The following is a 20,343-nucleotide window of genomic DNA, read 5'->3' as shown; positions in this document are numbered from 1 at the left end:
AAAATTTTTTGTTAGTTGACATAAACCCAGTACAAGGGGGTCATGATCCCCATGACCCGACCCCCTGGATTTCCCCTTGGGAGAAATCTAATTTCTTCTTCGTTATCCAAGCATCGGGTTATTTAAATTCGTAAAAAAACGCCGCGAAATCTGAAGCATGTCCTCGGTGTGCGATATATCTTAGGCAAGTTGATTGCCTAGTGTCCTAACCGTCCGATTTAAATGATGATAAATCGGGAAAAATTTCATCCCAAGATGGACGGGCTGGAGGCGGCAGCATTAGACTTGAAATCCTACGCAAAACCCGGAAAAGGGCGTCAAATGAAAGTCAGGCCTCATTTCGGTTCGTTACGATGAGGGTAGAAGAAAATGTATTAATGACAATTTTTCCCAATTTGCAAATGACCGAAATACATTGTTTCGCGTATTTTTAGGAATGATTTTATTAGCTTTTATATGTTCCATTTGGTGATTTAAATCATTCGATTATTTGACTTTCAGTTGCCTTTCCTCATTATTATCAAACGTTTTGCAATTATAAGGGCAAAACATTCGATTTATTCAATAATTGAATTCCTTTCTTCATTTTTCTGCTGAAGAAAGCGTAAAAGTATATATAAATTGAATATTTCGATGTTAACAAACTTTTTGCCCAGCTCGTCAATTTCCCCTATTCAGCAGTAAACGATTTTGACCCAGAAAATTTGAATTTATGAATGCTACATTGTGACTTTTTACTTAACAAACTGCCTAACCGCCCTTATGTGACAGAGATTTATGATGTGGCCTGCGAATGGTTAAACCAAATAATTTTTCTGCATGCAACACGAATAGACGCACTAAAGCATGCGCAATATTTTATCGATCACCACTTTTTATTTAGAGACTAAAGTATTTTCATACCCAAATTCGAAAGCTTTCTGAAATGCCAATTAGAAATTGTATAAAACAATTTCACATCTTCCAAGCTCGATGTCAAAACAATATTAATTGGATGAATAAAATTCTGGGAAAAAAATCCGGCATTAAAAAAGGCCTCGGTTTCTTCAAATGAATTATTCTGTCATTTCAAATGATTCAATTAGCAATTCAATTATTCCCCTGTTTTCCTTACAGTCGAATTTTTTAATCGCTGACAGTTGGTTTGCAGAGTATCGTCTTTTCTTACAATTAGATTTATTGGAAGCACGGCCCTAATCAACTTTCCTTCCCAATCATTACCTTTTAACTGTCGATTTGTCAGCTATTTATAAATATCCGACAAATAATCGGCTTTGACTTCAAGAGCCTGAACTTTGGCTCATGTAAGGCTTCTTGAAAATTCACATATTTGGCTTCATAGTGTTTGCCAATATTCGTCTTACCGCAAATAAAATCAATACGTAACTAAATATATAATTTCAACTCATTAGTTTCAGTAAATTGAATACTAGCATTGCAACTACATCCGAAGATTTGCTTGCAAAACGTTAGGAAGAAATTATTTTCCACGACGGCCTAAAGGTCTGCAAAACTCCCCAGTTTCATGCAATTGCCGCAAAAGCCTCGTTTATTCAATTTACTGTTATTAACTTCATTTGTGTAGCCAGTGGTAGAAATTTTAACTCATAAAAGAACAATGGAAACCGCGTGTAATTTTCGCAACATTTCCTTTACATTGTGTTGAGGTAGAAGCTTAAAGAGTAAATAATTTGGACGATTCTTTAAAGCGATTAGCAGGGCAGAAATTAAAATGTGACGTAAAAAGCGCTCGATTAGAGCCGAATTAGAATTAGCAGGGTGAACTAACAATAATTCCCCTAGGATTATTATTTCATAAAATAATCAATACAACGAGGGAGGCTAATTGCCCTCAAAAGTCGAGAACTGACAGTCACGCTATGGCATAATTATGAAAAAGGCCATAATTTGATAAAATACATTTTCTTTTTATAAATACGCACAAGCACGATTGATATGGGCTTGCTCACAACTTCGCAAATAAATAATTAGTCTTGAAGTTTGCTGAAACTGTCCGACTTTCGGAAGAGTGAAAATATACCGGAGAAAAGAACATCAATTTGCTTTATATTTCGGTACATCTTCGAAGAGTTGAATAAAGTTTTAAGTCCCTCATTATTGATATATAAAGCTAGCAGAATTCAAAATAACTTCGTAGCTTGGGGCAATTTTTATCGACATTTTAACATTGCGGAATCAATGGAGCAAATAATCGGCCCTCGGTGCTTTATAAGTGGCTAATCACATCATTTTATTAGATTATGTCTACATTTCTTTCATCTTGCCTCCGGCACTTACATTTATGCGAAATAAATCTAACAAATATGCCACGCTTTATTTCGGAAAGCGGGACTTGCTTCGGGATAACATGCTCAAATAATCCTTCCTACCTCCAAATTGTTTCAGAAGCTTTTAACAGTATTACTTCTGAATGTTTCTTTAGGCTAAGTGGGAATATAACAGCTTTGAACAAGGCGGCAGTTAGCAATCTACACACATGTTTTACATAATATAAAGCTATTAGAATAAATTGAAGCTATAAAGCCAATGCTTTTACATGCTTTAAAAACATCTGATTAATATTGAAGAAAGTAATTAATTACCAACACTGAGTATTTCGAGCTTTGCAGAACTTTTTTTGTCAAGCCTGAACAAAATCCCTTGAAAGGAAAAATACTTTAGTCGAAAAACAATCTTTATCAGAAACCCCGCTATCAATTTAGCACCAACGACCTTTTAAATTAATTAGCAATTATTTTCAAAATCTACTGAGTTGATTCAATTAATTAGCGAGAAGAGGAAAAGAAGACCCCAAATTGTAATACAATTTTCTGAAAGTGAAATGGCGGTTAAGACTTTTAATTTTGTTTTTCATCTTGGTTGAAAGCTCTTCAGTAATTGTAAATCGATTACTCGGAAAATTTGATTAAAAAGATTCAATTATATTCGAAAGACTGTTGTTAGCAGACAATAGAATACCGAATTAATGAAATGATGTCCATAAGTAAAAAATCAAAAGATCCAAAGCTCAATAAGATCCACATGGCGTGTCATACTCCGACGAATTGTGAGTTGAGTACGACGAGTTGTGAGCATTTGAAAATTGCAATAATCATGTAGTTGAATCACTACTGATCAAAATCCAGGCTGTTAAAAAAAGTTACAAAAAGGTATTTTCTTGAACCAAACTGAAAGCCTGTAGCTTTGCGCGTAGCAAGCCCTTCAACGCAACTTCATTTGTTTGATTCGCGCAAGAGAGCGGTAGGAGGGCTCCGATGAAACTCCTTTCTTGTCATTGGCTTTCAGTTTGAACTGAGCGCCGCAAGAAAACTTCTGATCTTGAGGAACTTAGAACATATACAATATTTGCGCGACTTAAGTGCGTGTAAGCATGACTTTCGAGAAAGTGTTCAATTGTGTTGAAACATATATTGTACTAAGATTGTAATTTGTGTGCTGCCTGGGGAAAGTTTGGATTAGTTGAGAGGGCTGTAATTAAAGTTGCTCTAATCGACTACAAAGCCTGTCGAGTTCCAGCAGCGATAATAGTTTGGTAATTACAGCCACAAACCCTGAGATATAACAATCATTAGCCTCAGAGGATTACTCTAGAAAGTAAGATTGCTTACTCCCTAGTAAGTACTAGAAGCGAACAGAATGCAATTGTTTTGACCGACTGTTAGTATTGTTCCACTTTCGCCCGTTTTTCGATTTGGAAAACAACAAAATTAGGCTTTTCGAGACCGTTCTATTTAAAATTGCATTTGCTATACTTTGCAAATGTTTGTATTTTTATTATTAAGTACTTAAGCAAGCTTCTAGAAGCTCATCAAATTTGCAAATAATTTGAGTTGCCGAAAAAACTTTCCCGAATGTTCAAGCAAACTTTGAGAATATCGGCAGTTAATGTTGTTTGCTATATTCCCCAGTTCCAATTAGTTTAGATTATATCCCTCCCATTTTCCAGTGATAAATCTGTGTAGAGCCGAAGAATCACGTTCCGTTGCTAGCAAAACATTTTCAGGGTTGCAAACGAGAAAAAGATCGTCGCCTCGTTTTTACGCTATTCGCAAATTTACCCGATTATTCGTCGTTGAATTTTGGCCAGTGTTAAATGAGACCGAAAAAGGTTTTTTAGCAATTCATGATATGCGGTAAACATGGATTTCTGATAAATATTTTAAACGGAATATCAGGCAAGGGGCATGAAATATATTCGAAAGGAATGAACATCTCTTGTCAGCTGTTCATAATGCTCCGCCTTGAAAATATCCGAATAGGATGTTAGTCTGATGAACGTAGGCAGATTTATATTAATTGCTTTTCAATTAAGCTTTATTAGGTGTAGACGGTTTTTGGGCAAGAGAATGTTTCCTTTGGAAATTTGGAGGAACTTTGCAACTTCAAACACGTGTCCCTCCATTCACTTCTCTCAGCTCAATATTTTTATATAATGACGATTTCATCAACCTAACAGAAAAGCTCCCAGAAGCTAATCGAGTGGCTTATTTACAGTCGAAACGTTTAAAGCGAGATAGAAAAAGATGATAGATCCATCTTCATCAGAAGAAGATAGTGATGAAGAACACGGATCTGGACATCATGTGGGACACCACCCACCCACGCATCATGCTCATCACCAAACGCATCAACACGCGGTATAAACAAATTGTTTGATTCGGTTTAAATTCATTAAGCCCTACTTTTTATGACAGGCGGAAGCATCTCCCTACCATTCTCATGGATCCGATGGTAGCGGAGTCCTAGAGATTCCCAACAATGCTGCCGCGCTGCAGCGATCGTTATCACCAAGCAGTGCCGTCTCGGTTCGTAACTGCTAAAATACACCTGGACCACTGAAATATCAATGAATACCTATAGGTGGAAACCCATAGCATTGGGTCTTCCTCCAGAGCAAATTCTCTCCCTCGACCTACTAGCCCTTCTCCGTCTGTTGCCTCGGAAAAAACCGAAGTTGACATCCAGGAGAAGCACGAACGCGAAGAGGAGGAGAGGAAAAAACGTATTCAGCTTTACGTTTTTGTATCGCGATGTATAGCTTACCCCTTCAATTCCAAACCGGCCGTAGAAGGCTTCAAGAGGTTACACAAAGTGACCCGGCATCAGTTAGATGCCATTGTAAATAGATTCCAGGTAAGTAATTCTTTGAAAATGCTCAACAATAAAAATGTGTGTTGTTTAATTAATTATACCGACCGCTGAATATCATACGTATACAATCAAATAGATTTAAAATGCAAAGCTGTGAGGGCCTACAATCACCAATACTGCAAGCTATGGCCGCGAAAGGCTTTTTTGGGTATCACCTAATGTGGATTGCAAATTATTTTACTAACGTTAATTAATGGTGTTTATAATCAGCTAATAGGGCAACTCAGTTTTTCCCTTCTTGATAGGCGCTTCTCAGTATGCGTGGGCCTTGTTTTTCTGACTGACTGGGAATTATGGCGACGAACTTGAAAACAGCAGCCAACTAATTGCACTGATGAAATTATGAATGAGATAATCAATCAAAACTCAATTATTGTAAAAAGCTTTTAAAAAGATATTACAATCTACACTAATCGAGAATTATGGCGTTATTAATTAAGAGAATTAGCGGAAAATTTACGATGCGAATCGCGAATTTCTCTTTCAGACATATTTGCCGTTCTTTCTCAACAGTTCATTTCTGAAAAAGCTTTCCGCTCATTTAATAAATTAATTCTAAGGGGAATGTTGGCAATCCGGATTGTGATAATTAGAGTTTACCTTTGAACTTGATCCTACAAACTCAACTAATCCAGCTTAGGCATAAGCTTGCTCTGAAAGCTCAATTTCAAAGAAGTTATCAGTTTCTTATGTGATTGTATTCATGCCAAACAAATTTTTATCCAAGAATGCCGGAAATAAGTTAAAATACCTTTTGAGCCCGTATTCTTTGCAAAGTATATGGGAAGTAGCTTATATAAAAGTGATATATTGTTGCTTGTACAAATAGAGCTGGAGAGCAAAAGCTTTATTAATGAGAAGTTTTTTGGAAGGCGCTTGACTGCCCACGCCAGCAACATCGGTTCAGAATAAAAGTCCTTTCTTCCCATTCTTCACTTGATTGTTAAACTTTTCGATGGAACATATCTAGATAAAAACAACAATGCCTGATGAAGTAAGGAAAAAATCGAACATTTCTTTCGTTTTAGAGTTTTTTAAAGGGCGAAACCCAAATAATGGCAGACGAAGCTTTTCAAAATGCTATTCAAAACTACTTCGATGTCTTCCTTAAGTCCGACAGGGTGGAAAAGATGGTGCATCTCGGTGCGTGGACTCAGTCCGACTTTCGCGAAGTCTTCAGAAGTAATATTGAAAAACGCGTTCGGTAAGTTAATCAACGGAAATCAGACTGAGGAGGGTTTTGTGAACCCGTCATTTCAGATCATTACCTGAAATGGAAGGACTCAGTAAGGAAACTGTGTTTACATCTTGGATGGCAAAGTTTGACTGCATTTTAAAAGGTACTATCAAGCCCAACAATTCAATTTGAATTCCTCCTACTTGCTTGAAAGGAAGATGTAGATAAAATGTGAAATTATCTGGGGAAGTCATGACTAAAGAACCTTTTTATAGTACAAGATGACGAGCATAAAAGGCCTAGAACTCAGGTGCATAATCAAGATTCAGCGACGTCTAAAGAGCATACATTCGATATGTTTCAACAAATACTAGGTGTGAAAAAATTCGAACATCAACTTCTCTATAACGCGCTGATGGTAAGTAGTAGTTGTGTAGAAAGTCGGTGTCGCAGTTCCCGGAACTGAGTAGTAACGAAGGAATTTAATTGATTCAGCTTGAATCAGCTGATGAACAAGCTGCAGCTATTAGAAGGGAACTTGACGGGCGAATGCAGAAGGTAGCTGAGATGGAAAAGGTAAGTTGCGGGGTCTTCAACTCAGTGACGGAAGTGTTGCCATTAGATCAGTTGCGAATAGTGGAAGCAAGCAAAAGTGCAACTAAGAATAAGAAAGAACATAATTTAATGATTTATGAGATTCAACTAGCTCAACTGATTGTGGACGACATGAGATGATGGGTTGTAAAACCAGCTGGAAGAACATTATCACCAACTGATTTTAAGTACCCATCCAGCAACAGTATTTTTTCTCCACTAGAATCGAAAGCTGTTCCCTAAATTTCTGTTGAAAGAAATGGAACTGTTATACGTCGAAGAACAAAAAGCTGCAATAAATTTATTGATGACCAATCTGGAGTCTCTACCAGTTTCGAAAGGATCCACGGATTCAAAATATGGCTTACAAAAACTAAAACGCTATAATCACAGGTTGCATAACCATAATAATCCGTATAATGTGAAGCACCTTTTGATGAACTATGTTACTTCTTTTAGATCGCAAGGATCTTTAGTGAAACTGGAAGGGGATTCAGCCGATAGTGATACAATGCTAACCCTTACTAAAATGGATGTTGTTTTAACATTTCAGCTTGAGGTGAGTGTCTGATGTAAATCCCGTTGGTTATTTCGATTAACAAATCTTGCTTTCGGCTTTTTTACTTTTACCTATCCAGAAAACTGGATAATCTCTGTCTTCTGCAAGCATGTTCTACCTTCATTCATAGTTCATTCAGATTATTTGTGTGTTGTACATAGTCAACTTCATCCATTTTTTAATTGTTGTCATTTTCTCATTGTAGCATGTTCTCCTTTCCAGCCCCATCTAAAACTGCTGCACTTCCAGCAACTTCAATTTTTCAAGTCTCTGTATTTCTATCTAGGCGTGCCACTCAGATGTCTCGGGAACTTTACACATCATCGATTTAATAATGTGTAACATTTTTGTAAACGCTCCCAATCATGTTGAGGAAACATTTCTAGCATTCTAAAGAGAACAATAAATTTTTCGCTACTCATGGAAAAAATCATTACGGAATAAAACATGCACTTGCACTTTTGATTTAAAGAAAAATTTGCTTTTTACCTGATGTCGATGTTTTATTAATCGAAATAACCGAATAATGCAAAATATTACTTGGCGCAGTCATGAATAGAAACACTCAGCTTGCTTGCATTAATGTGGCATTTTTTTGCAAAATGTTACTGGTGTTAAATCGATGTGCAGTATCAATTATTGATTATGCAAGCATTTAAATCAAAAAATGATTCTAATTCGTTTAAAATCGGAAGTTTTGATTCAGTTTTCTCTTAGCGCGGCACGAGCGCAACGCAATTGCAAATGAAAAATCGTTCTTTACAAAAACAGCACATTCATTAACAACTGCAAATAAACATAGTGAAAAAATTCCGTTTTTTCAAATGGGACACAAAGTACTCAAATAAACATTTGCGGGTAACTGGTTTCGGCATGAAAATCCACTGGCCAAACACAAAAAAATGATCAACAACTTAATCAATAAATGATACATCATTCAATATAATAAATTAAGAGTTTTATTTAAGCACTAACAGATTGTGATGAAAAGTATCCCCAGGAGTAAAATTTTGCAGCATATAGTAACAGTCCTATTTTATAGGTCCGTAGAAATATAATGTATATAGATTTATACATACGTTCTGTTGGGACTTTTAACCGTTCTTTAAGGTGATTGTGATGGAAGTTAGGGGTTTAAAATCCCTGCAACCGAATAGAATTGTATATTGTACAATGGAAGTTGAAAGTGGGGAAAAATTGCAAACCGATCAAGCGGAAGCATCAAAACCAATGTGGGATACTCAGGGAGATTTTTGTACAACACACCCTTTGCCGATTGTTAAAGTTAAGTTGTTTACGGAAAACCCCGGTATGCTCGCTTTGGAAGATAAAGAGCTTGGAAAAGTTACTTTGCGACCGACTCCGGTATCATCTAAGGTAGCTTGATGGTATTTGCTAAAGACGAGAGTAAAAAGCGAGATTTCCAGGCTCCCGAGTGGCACAAGATGATAGTCCCCAAAAACTTGCCAGATCAAGATTTGCGAATAAAAGTAGCATGTAGAATGGATAAGCCACTGAATATGAAGCATTGCGGCTATCTATATGCCTTAGGCAAAAGCGTGTGGAAGAAGTGGAAAAAACGCTATTACGTTCTTGTTCAAGTGTCGCAATACACATTTGCTATGTGCAGTTACAAAGAGAAAAAATCTGAGCCCTCAGAAATGATGCAGCTGGACGGATATACTGTCGACTATATTGAAGCCTCAAGCGGTAATTTGTGACTTATTTTATCAATTGCATCAGAATCTAGATTCAGATCAGAATTTAAACCATCCAGATTTCATCTAGCTGCTCGATTAGAATGCGAATTTGCGAGCTCCTGGATGTGATCTGGGCTCAATAACCCATACTAATCTTTATCTTTTTTAAGCAACTTTGATGGTCGGAACGGGTAAGCGTAAGTTACCTCCATTATGACAAATGGCAGCGGAATGTCTCTGTAAATATCACAAATTATTTCCAGACTTGGAAGGAGGTAGGTTCTTTTTTAACGCTGTTAGAGAAGGCGATAGTATTATTTTTGCGAGTGATGATGAAAATGAATGTCATCTATGGGTAATGGCCATGTATCGCGCTACTGGTCAATCGCATAAACCTACACCCCCCATTACGCTCCAAGACAAAAATTCGACGATTTCCAAGATCCAAGGAGGTGAGTAGTGGGTTCTGCTTTAAACTGGCATAAATTGATATTTGGACTTGTCTTCAGATGCTGATAAAGCGAGAAAGCATGGGATGGAGGATTTTATCTCAGCCGATCCTTGCCAGTTTGACCACGCTGTTCTGTTCCGACTATTACAGAGCTTAACACTCGAATACAGACTTGCCGATATGTATTGCTCTCTGGTAAGCTGACGCGATGTTAGCTTAGCCATCTCTAACACCAACGGTTTCCAGGGCTGGTTCAGCTCAGCGCAAATATTTGTGCTGGATGAGTATTGCGCAAGATATGGCGTTAGAGGCTGCTACAGGCATCTCATGTATTTGTCCGACTTACTAGATAAAGCTGATAAAAACTATATGATCGATCCGACTCTAATTCACTTCAGTTACGCCTTCTGCTCAAGCTACGTGCAAGGAAACCTGTGAGTAGATGGAAATTTGGAAACCTTCAAAAGAATGGCGGTTAACCTTTATTCCAGATCATCTACCAAACCGATAGCTATGTTGAACAACACCTCCTACCTGCAAAATTACTTTAAGTAAGTTTGCTTACTGGAATATGCCAATTTAAACATTTTAACAATTACCAACCTTAGCATGGAGCCTTGTACAGAGGGAGTTAGAAGTGTAACTTGCGAGGAAAAAGACAAATTCTATCAAGTCAGGGAAAGGTTGAGAGTAATGCTAGAAAACCAAGTGACGAATTTCAGGTAAAAACCAGCTTTTTCAAATTTTGTTTCATGAGCTTTCGGGTAAATCCTGCCAAGAGGCAAAGCGTCTTTCGCTGATTAAAACATTCCAAAATCCTTAAGCTCTTGAAATAATCTTCAATGTTGCCTAAAACTGACCAACTGCACACACATGGATCAGCAAGCCTTGACATGGATTTTGCTCCTGTTGATGTTTGATGGAGCGGTAACACTTAATTTAATTTTTAATTTCATTATTTCAACTGTTATTCCCGTTTCGCCTCCGGCACAGGTTTGCATGAAACTTTTGGTAGTAGGAATGTTGCTTTAACATTAGTTTCAGATTCTAACAGGTACGTATTCTTATGGGGAAAAGAATATTTAGATTTGTTTCAACTCCGCCCGAGATGTTTCTCTTGCAAAACACACACTGAACACTGCAATGTTCTATGTTAACAAATAACGTCTGAAAGTTGCATTTTTCAAGCTTTGCGTTATCACAACGTTTTAGATATACCTTCCCATTTGGCAGACCAGAAGGTGCTTTAAAAGCTACCATTGCCTTGTTGGAACGAGTTTTAATGCATGATAGCGCTGCTACTAACACAGCTTCAGACGAAGTTAGGGCGGTCATTAAAAAGTGTCTGGAAACAGCCGCTTTGGTTAATTATACCAAGCTATCAGAGGAAACCAAAATTGAAGGTAGGATAGGGTTTTGCCCCTTTAAGAAATGTATTTCATACTTGCAAGAAATGGCCATTGAAGGTTTTGGGTATTAGCTCATTAAGGATATTTTCAGAGGATTTACGAGGAGAAACAATGGTTTCACCGAGTAAGAAGCTCGATGATTTGATTCATCTGGCTGAGCTTTGTGTTGATTTATTGCAGCAAAATGAGGAGCACTATGCAGAGGTAAGGAAATTGATTTTTCGTCCCATTCGTTTTTATTCTCCTTATCAATAATGCAATTTTTCCATATATGTATAATTGATTTCTATTGTTGGTGAAGGCCCCAATATTACGACCAAGATTTCAGTGCGTTTCAAAGTAATTACGGGGGACGTGAAAAATTGCAGCCTTTTCCAATAGATTGTCGTTGTAAAATTTCGCCCATATTGAGTATAGTTGTGAAATTTCCAATTTAAATCAAACAAGTGCTGAGAGTTACAAATCAGTGTTAATTTGATACAGCGTTCAATGGTTGTGTGTTTTGCCGTGTATATAGTGTCCAATTTAAAATGACGTACCAGAGGGTCAAATTTCCTAGATAATCCTGAAATAAGTTGCGTCCAGTTTGGATAGCTTTCACTAAATAAACATACAAAAACAAAATAATTTGGCCATCTGGTACAACTTCTCGTCAAGAAGTTGCTACTCGTACTTAAAAATATTTTCTCTTGCAAAGTGCGGGATGGTCGAAATTAGGCGGGTTTCCTAAAGAATGTTCCTGGATCGATGAAAATTTCACGGTTCAATTGCTTCATTTTCCGTGGAATACAGTCCATGACGGAACATATTGCTAGAGGACCATAAAGCGTTTCCAGAATTATCTGAAAAATGTGCATTATTGCGTCCACTGTAAAACCATGATCAAAATTAAATTTTTTTATGTAACTCCGCTTTCATGAAATTTGTTTCGGGCAAGTGTTCTTTGCAGAAACAGCCCGATTTCGACGACCCTGCACATGCAAAACTGTGAATCGCTCTAACCAAGCTGTTGTCATTATGAATGAATCAAAATCAATTCTTGGGCTTCAGTCATTTATTGTCTATTTATCAATTAAAATACGTTTCGGTGTTTTCCACCATCATCAGCTTCTATGTGTAGCGTTGTTGCTACTTTAAGCCTTGGCATATATTTCTGCCAAGGCTTAAAGTAGCAACAACGCTACACATAGAAACTGATGATGGTGGAAATAACCGAAACGTATTTTAATTGATAAATAGACAATAAATGACTGAAGCCCAGTAATTGATTTTGATTTGGAATTGAAACACAGTCAGGAAAGTATGTACAATTATGAATAAACCAATCCAAAGAACCACTGGATTGATTCATGAAGCATCATTTTCCAAAGACTGCATTCACTGTTGTGATTTGTTTCGATTGATATGAGAAAAAAACGTGATAGACAAATTTCACAACGATCACAATCCTTCTATTCCATTGATCTTTTTCTTGGTTTGAGTATCCTGTGTATTGACTGTCTGTGTAATTTTGTATGTAACTGTAGCAACTGCGAAAGGCTGACAGCCATGTGGTCAATCAGTCTGCCCAAAATTCCCAGGCTGCAGGGTCGGGGCAACCGGCAGCCTCAGCTCCTGCTCAGGGCTCCCCGGGTACCCCCAGTCGGCTAGCCAAGCAGCAAAACAATTCTGTGCCTAGCTATTGCATGCCTCCGCATGCCATATTCTCCCAGGCAGATCCCATGGCACGTACTTTCTTAATCTTCTTCATTCTTCTTTCAACAGTTCTCATTTCACTGATCACTTCATGTCTGATATTGAGAGAAAATGATTACTTCTCGAAAGCAAACAATCCGGATCTTAAACAATTAGTTCTGCTTTGTCGAACTTAGCGGCAGCCAACAGTCGGCAACAACTTTGATGCGATTGTTCATCAACAAGACTCTTTGTTGATTTCTACTTGAACTCTGCCAGATTGAGCGCAACTTGCCAAACCGAGTTACTATTGACTGCCGCTAACTGAATCCTCAAGCAAAATTTGGTCAAACCACTCAATAGAAACATGAAAGATCATCGGCTATCCTTAATAGCTCATTTTTAGTTTGTTTAGTCAAGTGGATATTTTTAATTAACTTCAACTTTTAAATATCCGAGATATAACTTTCCATGTCAATAATAAATCTGTCCACTTGCCTCAGCGTTCTTTATGTTGCAAAGGGCAATGTAAAGAATGTGTTTCATTCATATTCTGAGTTAAAAGTCCAGGTGCCGACTGAGCGCATTCTGCACAAGAAACTTACAAAATAGCCAAAAGTTTTGAGCTGAAAAGTACTTTGGGAGTCAATGGGCGCCTAAACCTGCTAAGCTTTTCAGTGTCGTGTTTTCGTGCTTTTCGAACACTTTTCAATTGCTATTCGAATCCAATACTGTACATAAGTTTTCCATCATTTGAAAAGTGTTTCTGTGTCCAATAAATCAGTCAGCGCCTGACATACAGCATGATTAGGTGTTCTTGAACTTATACATATAATATCCTTTGAAGACAGAATACATTCATAAGTCAATGAAAGAACAGTTTTGTCTTTAAATCGTATTAAATATATCAAGAACACATGATGTTGCTATGTGATATAAGTAAAGTTCCTCTTTTTATGAAAACAGGCTTTCGCATGGTTCAGCGATCTTCTAGTGGAACACGCCGAAATATTCTGGTCCCTATTCGCCGTTGATATGGATCGAGTGCTAGCTGAGCAACCAGCCGATACTTGGGACTCTTTTCCCTTGTTCCAAATACTCAACGATTATCTACGAGCAGATGGTAGGATGGAACCTGAGATTATGATACCGAAACTAATCGCCCTTTGAAATTTAAAGATAATCTGAAAAACGGCCGATTCCATCAGCACTTACGAGATACATTCGCCCCGCTAGTTGTCAGATATGTGGATCTCATGGAATCATCCATTGCTCAGTCCATACACAAAGGCTTCGAAAAGGAGCGATGGGAAATCAAAGGGTAAGCTATTATAGAACATTCTTTAAATTCCCCATGTGAAAACCAGTAAGAAGACTCGTCCAGAATAGTGACGGTCCTGTCGGTTAAAAATTATCAGGTCAAATTTAATTCCAAATCAAAATCAATTCCTGGGCTTCAGTCATTTATTGTCTATTTATCAATTAAAATACGTTTCTGGAGACTCCAAATATATGCCAAGGCTTAAAGTAGCAACAACGCTACACATAGAAACTGATGATGGTGGAAAACACCGAAACGTATTTTAATTGATAAATAGACAATAAATGACTGAAGCCCAGGAATTGATTTTGATTTGAAATTGAAACACAGTCAGGAAAGTATGTACAATCAAATTTAATTAAAATTATCGCATTACAGCAATGGCTGCGCCACTTCTGAGGATTTATTCTGGAAGCTGGATGCTTTGCAGTCATTCATACGGGATTTGCATTGGCCAGACACAGAGTTCAGGCAGCATTTGGAGCAAAGGCTCAAGCTGATGGCTTGCGATATGATCGAGTCTTGCATCCAAAGAACTGAAGCTGCCTTCCACCAATGGCTTAAAAAGTCTGTCACGTTTTTGTCGACCGACTACATTCTGCCCTCGGAAATGTGCGCCATGGTGAATGTCATCTTAGATGCAAAGAACCAGTCGTTTAAACTGTGCGCTGTGGATGGCATTGATTTGGTACTTACTTGGTTTTACGCCGCACCACTTTTATTGAAGTTACTACTTTCAGCATCAATATCATACGAAAATTGATGACCAAATTGATAAGACTCTGGCCAATATGAACCAAGGGATGTTGAGTAAACTCATGTCCGTTTTAGAAGCCACACTTTCCAAGCTGTCGCGATACGACGAAGGAAGCCTTATTGGGTCCATACTAAGTTTCACGGTACGACAAAGCTCTTGAAATTTTGAAAAGAAAAACATATTTTATCGAAACGTTTTCTGCTGTAGAATGTGTCCGGATCGGGAAAAGACGTAGGCCAAAGCTATGTCAATTTCCTGCGGAATAGTATGGAACAAATACGAGGCAAAGTTACGGACGAATTATGGATACTAAACTTCTTTGAGCAGTGGTACACTGCTCAGATGAATATTATCTGTAATTGGTTGTCTGAAAGACTAGACCATACCCTGCATCCCTACCAATGTACGTGCCTTGCTCATATAATAAAGGTAAGAAGCTTTTCGGCTAAAAACAGCGGGACAACGTAGTCGTCAAGTGAAAAAGAAATTTATTTCAGAAAATATACTCGGATTTTGAACTCCATGGCGTTACGGACGACAAACTAAATTCCAAAGCCTATCAAACGATCGCTCAAAGAATGCAAACCGAAGAAGCCACATGTGCTTTGACTTTAGGCCAAACTGAGGGGTGAGTCAGATCTACAACAATGACGGTATTTGCAACACTTCGGCGTATTTTAGAGCTCTAGAAATGGGCGAAGACGACTCTACAGAGAGTAGAAGTAAATCGCTGATGGGTAGTTTAGGTGGCGAAGAAGGAAATCCGCTATCGAATGTCGGCAACATGGTGGCGGGTAGAGTTAGTAACTTCCTAGGCAAAGGCATAGGTGGAATTGGTTCTAAATTAGGCGGGGGTTCAAGTTGGTTTTAATGTTTTGGAAACACTTCTAAACAACTTTTACTAGACTCTTATTGGTTCTTGCTTAGCTAACTCATAAAGTTTTAAAGCGTTGCCTTTCGCTTGTGGAATTTGGAGAGGAAAATACACGCGGGTGTGAAAAATGAAAGATATTCTTCAACGGCAAATAGACATTCCTGAAAGGGATGTTTCAAGAGATTGAGAGCGTGAGGATGCTGCGCCATTTAACAAACGGTACACCCATATGGAAATTGACGAAATTGACGAAGCCGATGACTCATCCTCCAAAATCAATCAAAAATCAACAAAATATGAATAAGAATCATCAGTTTAAAAATGTCCCTCAAAAGCAGAGAATACACAGGAAATGCAAAGGAGAAATATAAACCAACCTGGCATGACTCACGCTAGGTTCAAAACGATTAGTTTTAAGTTTGGCGCTTTCGTTAAACCATAAGAAATTTGTATCTGAAAGAAGTAAATTTATGTATATTTTTCATTCATTTAAGGAACATTTTATAAGTTATCTATATATTCATCTAAGAAGAGACACCATAGAAAATTGAAGTCAAAGTGTGAGCTCCGACAAGAGAAAAGCTCTCATAGATATTTTCAGATTCATCACAGTAGGAGTTTCCGAAGATTTTGTTGCGCAACAGGCGAAATATGTGCGGGACCTGCAGAAAATGAGTCCGCCAAACTCTGTCATATGATTACTCCCTCAAAACTAGCTACAAAAGCTGCCGCAGTTGAAGAAGAAGCAGTGGGTATCTAAACCGGAGTTTTTTCAAATTATTACTTTCTTTCAAATGATTTTGACTTGTCTTGGAGACACCAAATTGAAAATCACATAAATGCAGGAATAAACTTCGTCGATACAATGACCAGACGAAAGGTAAGACTGACTAAACTAACATTGTTTGAAGCTCAATATATATAAACGAGTCATTTGTTTCAGATCTCGCTAGATTTGAATCGAAAAATAAATTTACAATGAAAGTAGCCTGAGCAAAAAAATGACTCAGGCTAACTCACAATTTTTGCGGGCCAAATAAGTAGTAGGCAAATATAGGAATGAAAAAATTATTGCCTCCAAGGGCTTTACTGTGATAATTGCTGATTCCATCTCTTCTTCAGGTAGTTCAAGCTGAGGAAATTAGGAACGCACAAGTAACTTGTTATCTTGTTTCAGAGCATATGAGGATGAACATCATCTTTAGGGTGAAAAGTTCTTTCTGCACAATGACCATTTGTGGGGTATGATGTTAACAATTTTAGCAGTATGTACTATCAAATTTTATTGGCGATATCGAACGCTCGACGTTCTTAGTCAAGATTGAAACAAAGCAGGAATTGAAAACACATAAAGTCTCACTTTGTGGGGAAAGAGGTGGAAATCAAATATTCCATGAAACATTGGCGATGTGATGAACACCGAAATATATTTCTGGCTCTGGTTTATTTAATCCCATCCTATCGTTCATTTAGGGCTACAGTGCGATTAAGGGTTGGTAAAGGTTACAAGAAGCGTTTCTAAACATTTCAATTGTGTGGGTTACATAATTTTACAGTATTGTTAAATATTTTATTAATAGCCATTTGAGCACGTTATGCTGGCTTTAAGCGTACTTAAATATTTATCAACAGTTTTCGGAGTTAACTGCAAATTTTCCAAGCATATCAAGTACACTTGTCAAGTTGATTGATTTTTGTTTTTGAGCACTAGTGCAACATAATCGCACCATTGATTAATGAAGATTCAGCACCCTAGATACAGTCTTGACCTCAGAAACAAAATGACACCAACGCAATTTCGATTAAAACCTTAGCATTTCTTCACGTTTCTAAACGGCATTCGATCATCAGACTCTACATTTCAAACCATTTTCTGCGGTTCAGGATTAACTGAGACCCACCAAATTAGAGTAACTTTGATAAAACATAGATGTGTTGAGCAAATCAAGGGTAATCTTCGCTTTATTAGTAATCTTCACAGATTATTGTTCAAGTTGTGAATCAAACCTTCGGAAGATGATATAGAGGAATCAACACATTTGGACAGGGAAGTTCACATTTTCAATATGAAATAAAGCGCAGAATACGTGCTATTTCAAATCGGATTTTAAATCATATTAAGGACCTGAAATAAACCGTTGCCGATCTACTGAGAAGAACCTAACGCTGTACATACAAGGTTCATGCCTCACGACGATTGTACATAGAGCCTTCCCAAAATTGTACATAAGACTTTCGAAAGTCTGAAAATTAATATTCTGAAACTCACATATCTCATCGGTTCCATGCGAAACGTTTGGCATTTTTTCAAGGAAATGCTCTAGTTCTGTGTATTATAGATAGTGATTCAAAGAAAATGTTGCGATCTGCGATGTGACTTTCAAAATTGACATAAACGCTCTCGGTCTTAAGAGTGGATTTTATGAAGTAATGGAAATCTTCGAGTAGATCTGCGGCATGTCAGTAAACGAGTGGCCTATTAGTGAATTATATAAGTGGCTAAATATGAATTGAGAAACCGATTTAAAAGAAATGCTTAAGGTTGAATCTCGGAATGTAACAAGTACAAATTTATTTTATATCTGGATATCAGATACATAATTTATAACGTGTTTAGCATGAACTAGGTCCTACTTATCTTATTAAATCTATCAAGTTTTCTTATTGTATATGAATCGAGATTGTGCGTTGGTTTTTACTGCCTCAAGACTTAATTGTTACATGCCTGTTTGGAATTGTGAATTATCTCAGAAAAGCTTTAATATGAATCTATATAGTAATAAATAGTGTTGTGATTTACGATACTATTCCTATCAATTGGTGTTAAAAAATTTGGTGTTATAATAGAAAAATTATTTTTTAAGCAATGTTTTAAGTGAGCTTCCTAAGGGGCGAATCTTTAGAATGTATAAGTTATAGTGCCTTGTGTTTGCATATAATATTAACACAATATTTCTTACTCATTATGACTTAGTTTAAGCTAAAAAATCTTGATAATAATGGGAATGGCCTTGTGACCCACGGCTATTTAAGATACTGACCAGAAATTAATGTGACAATAGGTTTTATAAATGAGGCAAAACCTGCTAAGCAAAAATCCCTTGGAAATTGTTTAATTTAAAAAACCCGAGCCTAAGAAGACTAGAAATTAATTTTAAACAAAGTCAACCCTGTTTTAAATGTTGTGTTGGGAGCACTACTTTTGCAGTAGATGTAATGGAGATTGATCCACTAATTAGTTACAAAATCTCCTTAACTCCAGGAATGGGGAAAATAGTTTGCTGCTGTAATGTAAGATTAGTGATTTACTTGCTGTGCATCCTTCCGCCTAATTGCGTTCAATATAATTTGTTATTTGCGTATCCAAAGCTTTTTCACACAAGACTGCTGCCTTATATACATATAAATAAACTAGGTAAGACTTTTCAACCATATAGTGGTATTTTTTACTTGATGTATTCGAAATAATCGCAACTTGCATTTGAAGTTGTAAATTTATTCAAAATTCAGTAATAAGTAGGCTTTAAACTGTTTGGTCTTGTTAAGAACTATGCCTTTGGTGGTGTTAAATTAACTATAACTGCCGTGGTGTCTCTTTAGTAATTTTACTCAAAAATTGTAATTTATTAGAGTTGTGTACTGGGCAGGTGAAAAATCAACGCAACACTCTCATTGATATGCAAGCTTAGCTTTAACTTTCACAACTATATGTATATTGTTAGTATTTAAATAAATATATACACATTATTATTACAGAGTTCTTTTCGGCAATGCGGTGATTAATATTTAATGCAATATACATACAAATATATATAAACCTTAATATTTTCAATTCGTTTTAAGCCTTCCGCGCTTTACAACTTGAATAAATGCAGGATGCTTTATTGATAAAATCTGTTGTATTTATCCTCTTTAAAGTCATGTACGCATCTTGTTATAATTATTAAGATTGAAATAAGGTAACTTGTATGGTAAGAAATAAATTGTTTTAAAATATATGGACTTTTATAAATTTTTTCATATCCTTAAAGTGAAACTCCGATATCAAACGATGTCAACAGGGGTGGCAGGTCAAGTATCAAGCTCTTAAGCAAATAGAGGCCAGCGATTTTTTGTGTGCGGATAAGGCGTATTAAAAGATGTAATAAAACACCAACATCCGACGAAACCAAGCATTAATGTAAGGAATCAGCATCGAAAACACGCGACAAGAAAACACCAACAATCAGCAACGACGGACAAATTCGTAAATTCAAGACAACCCTTTTCGAAGAACGTCACCTACGCATTTTAGTATGGTAAGAAATAAATTATTTCAAAATATATGAACTTTCATAAATTTGTCTATTTCTACCTGGCAAAGGTAAATATCAGATGGACAATTTCATTAGTAAATATGAAACAACGTTAATAGGGGTGGCCGTTCAAGTATCTAACTCTTAAGAAAATGAAAAGGATCCGGCGTGGTAAGCTAATAAATGAAACACCAAATCAGACCTTAACACGAGCTGCAATCTCCATTTGCATCTGCAAACTGTTTAAGTCGCTAGTAAATAGCAGTCCTTCCTATGCAATCTCAGCTAGTATTTTCCACCTCTTTGTCTGATCAAGCCGGAAGGATGGCGTGAACAATTTCATGTTCCAGAGCTTTCTTC

The 20,343-nt window shown here is 37.0% G+C and overlaps 1 protein-coding gene across 5 annotated transcripts in view; it reads left to right on the top strand.

Annotated features, from left to right (window-relative positions):
* The window catches only part of LOC109541109 (calcium-dependent secretion activator), a 27,172-nt gene extending 7,488 nt beyond the window's left edge, over positions 1 to 19,684 (top strand). The window contains exons 3-31 of one of the 5 annotated variants that reach the window (XM_019909837.2): positions 4,516 to 4,658; positions 4,716 to 4,826; positions 4,882 to 5,154; positions 6,201 to 6,376; positions 6,433 to 6,512; positions 6,625 to 6,767; positions 6,845 to 6,925; positions 7,167 to 7,336; positions 7,403 to 7,502; positions 8,613 to 8,879; positions 8,930 to 9,212; positions 9,373 to 9,399; positions 9,466 to 9,654; positions 9,712 to 9,848; positions 9,900 to 10,087; positions 10,145 to 10,204; positions 10,262 to 10,375; positions 10,866 to 11,056; positions 11,154 to 11,266; positions 12,589 to 12,786; positions 13,703 to 13,859; positions 13,916 to 14,057; positions 14,436 to 14,745; positions 14,798 to 14,956; positions 15,022 to 15,243; positions 15,312 to 15,442; positions 15,496 to 16,568; positions 16,632 to 16,810; positions 16,866 to 19,684. In XM_019909837.2, coding sequence (XP_019765396.1) covers positions 4,545 to 4,658; positions 4,716 to 4,826; positions 4,882 to 5,154; positions 6,201 to 6,376; positions 6,433 to 6,512; positions 6,625 to 6,767; positions 6,845 to 6,925; positions 7,167 to 7,336; positions 7,403 to 7,502; positions 8,613 to 8,879; positions 8,930 to 9,212; positions 9,373 to 9,399; positions 9,466 to 9,654; positions 9,712 to 9,848; positions 9,900 to 10,087; positions 10,145 to 10,204; positions 10,262 to 10,375; positions 10,866 to 11,056; positions 11,154 to 11,266; positions 12,589 to 12,786; positions 13,703 to 13,859; positions 13,916 to 14,057; positions 14,436 to 14,745; positions 14,798 to 14,956; positions 15,022 to 15,243; positions 15,312 to 15,442; positions 15,496 to 15,685 — 4,326 coding nt within the window. In that variant the 5' untranslated portion in view covers positions 4,516 to 4,544 and the 3' untranslated portion in view covers positions 15,686 to 16,568; positions 16,632 to 16,810; positions 16,866 to 19,684. Of the gene's footprint in view, positions 1 to 4,515; positions 4,659 to 4,715; positions 4,827 to 4,881; positions 5,155 to 6,200; positions 6,377 to 6,432; positions 6,513 to 6,624; positions 6,768 to 6,844; positions 6,926 to 7,166; positions 7,503 to 8,612; positions 8,880 to 8,929; positions 9,213 to 9,372; positions 9,400 to 9,465; positions 9,655 to 9,711; positions 9,849 to 9,899; positions 10,088 to 10,144; positions 10,205 to 10,261; positions 10,376 to 10,865; positions 11,057 to 11,153; positions 11,267 to 12,588; positions 12,787 to 13,702; positions 13,860 to 13,915; positions 14,058 to 14,435; positions 14,746 to 14,797; positions 14,957 to 15,021; positions 15,244 to 15,311; positions 15,443 to 15,495; positions 16,569 to 16,631; positions 16,811 to 16,865 lie in introns of all 5 variants that reach the window. The other 4 variants (XM_019909836.2, XM_019909835.2, XM_019909840.2 and 1 more) reach the window with 4 other exon arrangements.
* The last annotated feature ends 659 nt before the right edge of the window (positions 19,685 to 20,343 follow it).

Source organism: Dendroctonus ponderosae, unplaced genomic scaffold, assembly GCF_020466585.1.
Source record: "Dendroctonus ponderosae isolate FM_Combo_2020 unplaced genomic scaffold, Dpon_F_20191213v2 Dpon_F_20191213_1, whole genome shotgun sequence".
Lineage (NCBI taxonomy): Eukaryota > Metazoa > Arthropoda > Insecta > Coleoptera > Curculionidae > Dendroctonus > Dendroctonus ponderosae.
The sequence above is the reverse complement of the archived record's forward strand: the minus strand, read 5'-3'. Positions and strand labels throughout refer to the sequence as shown.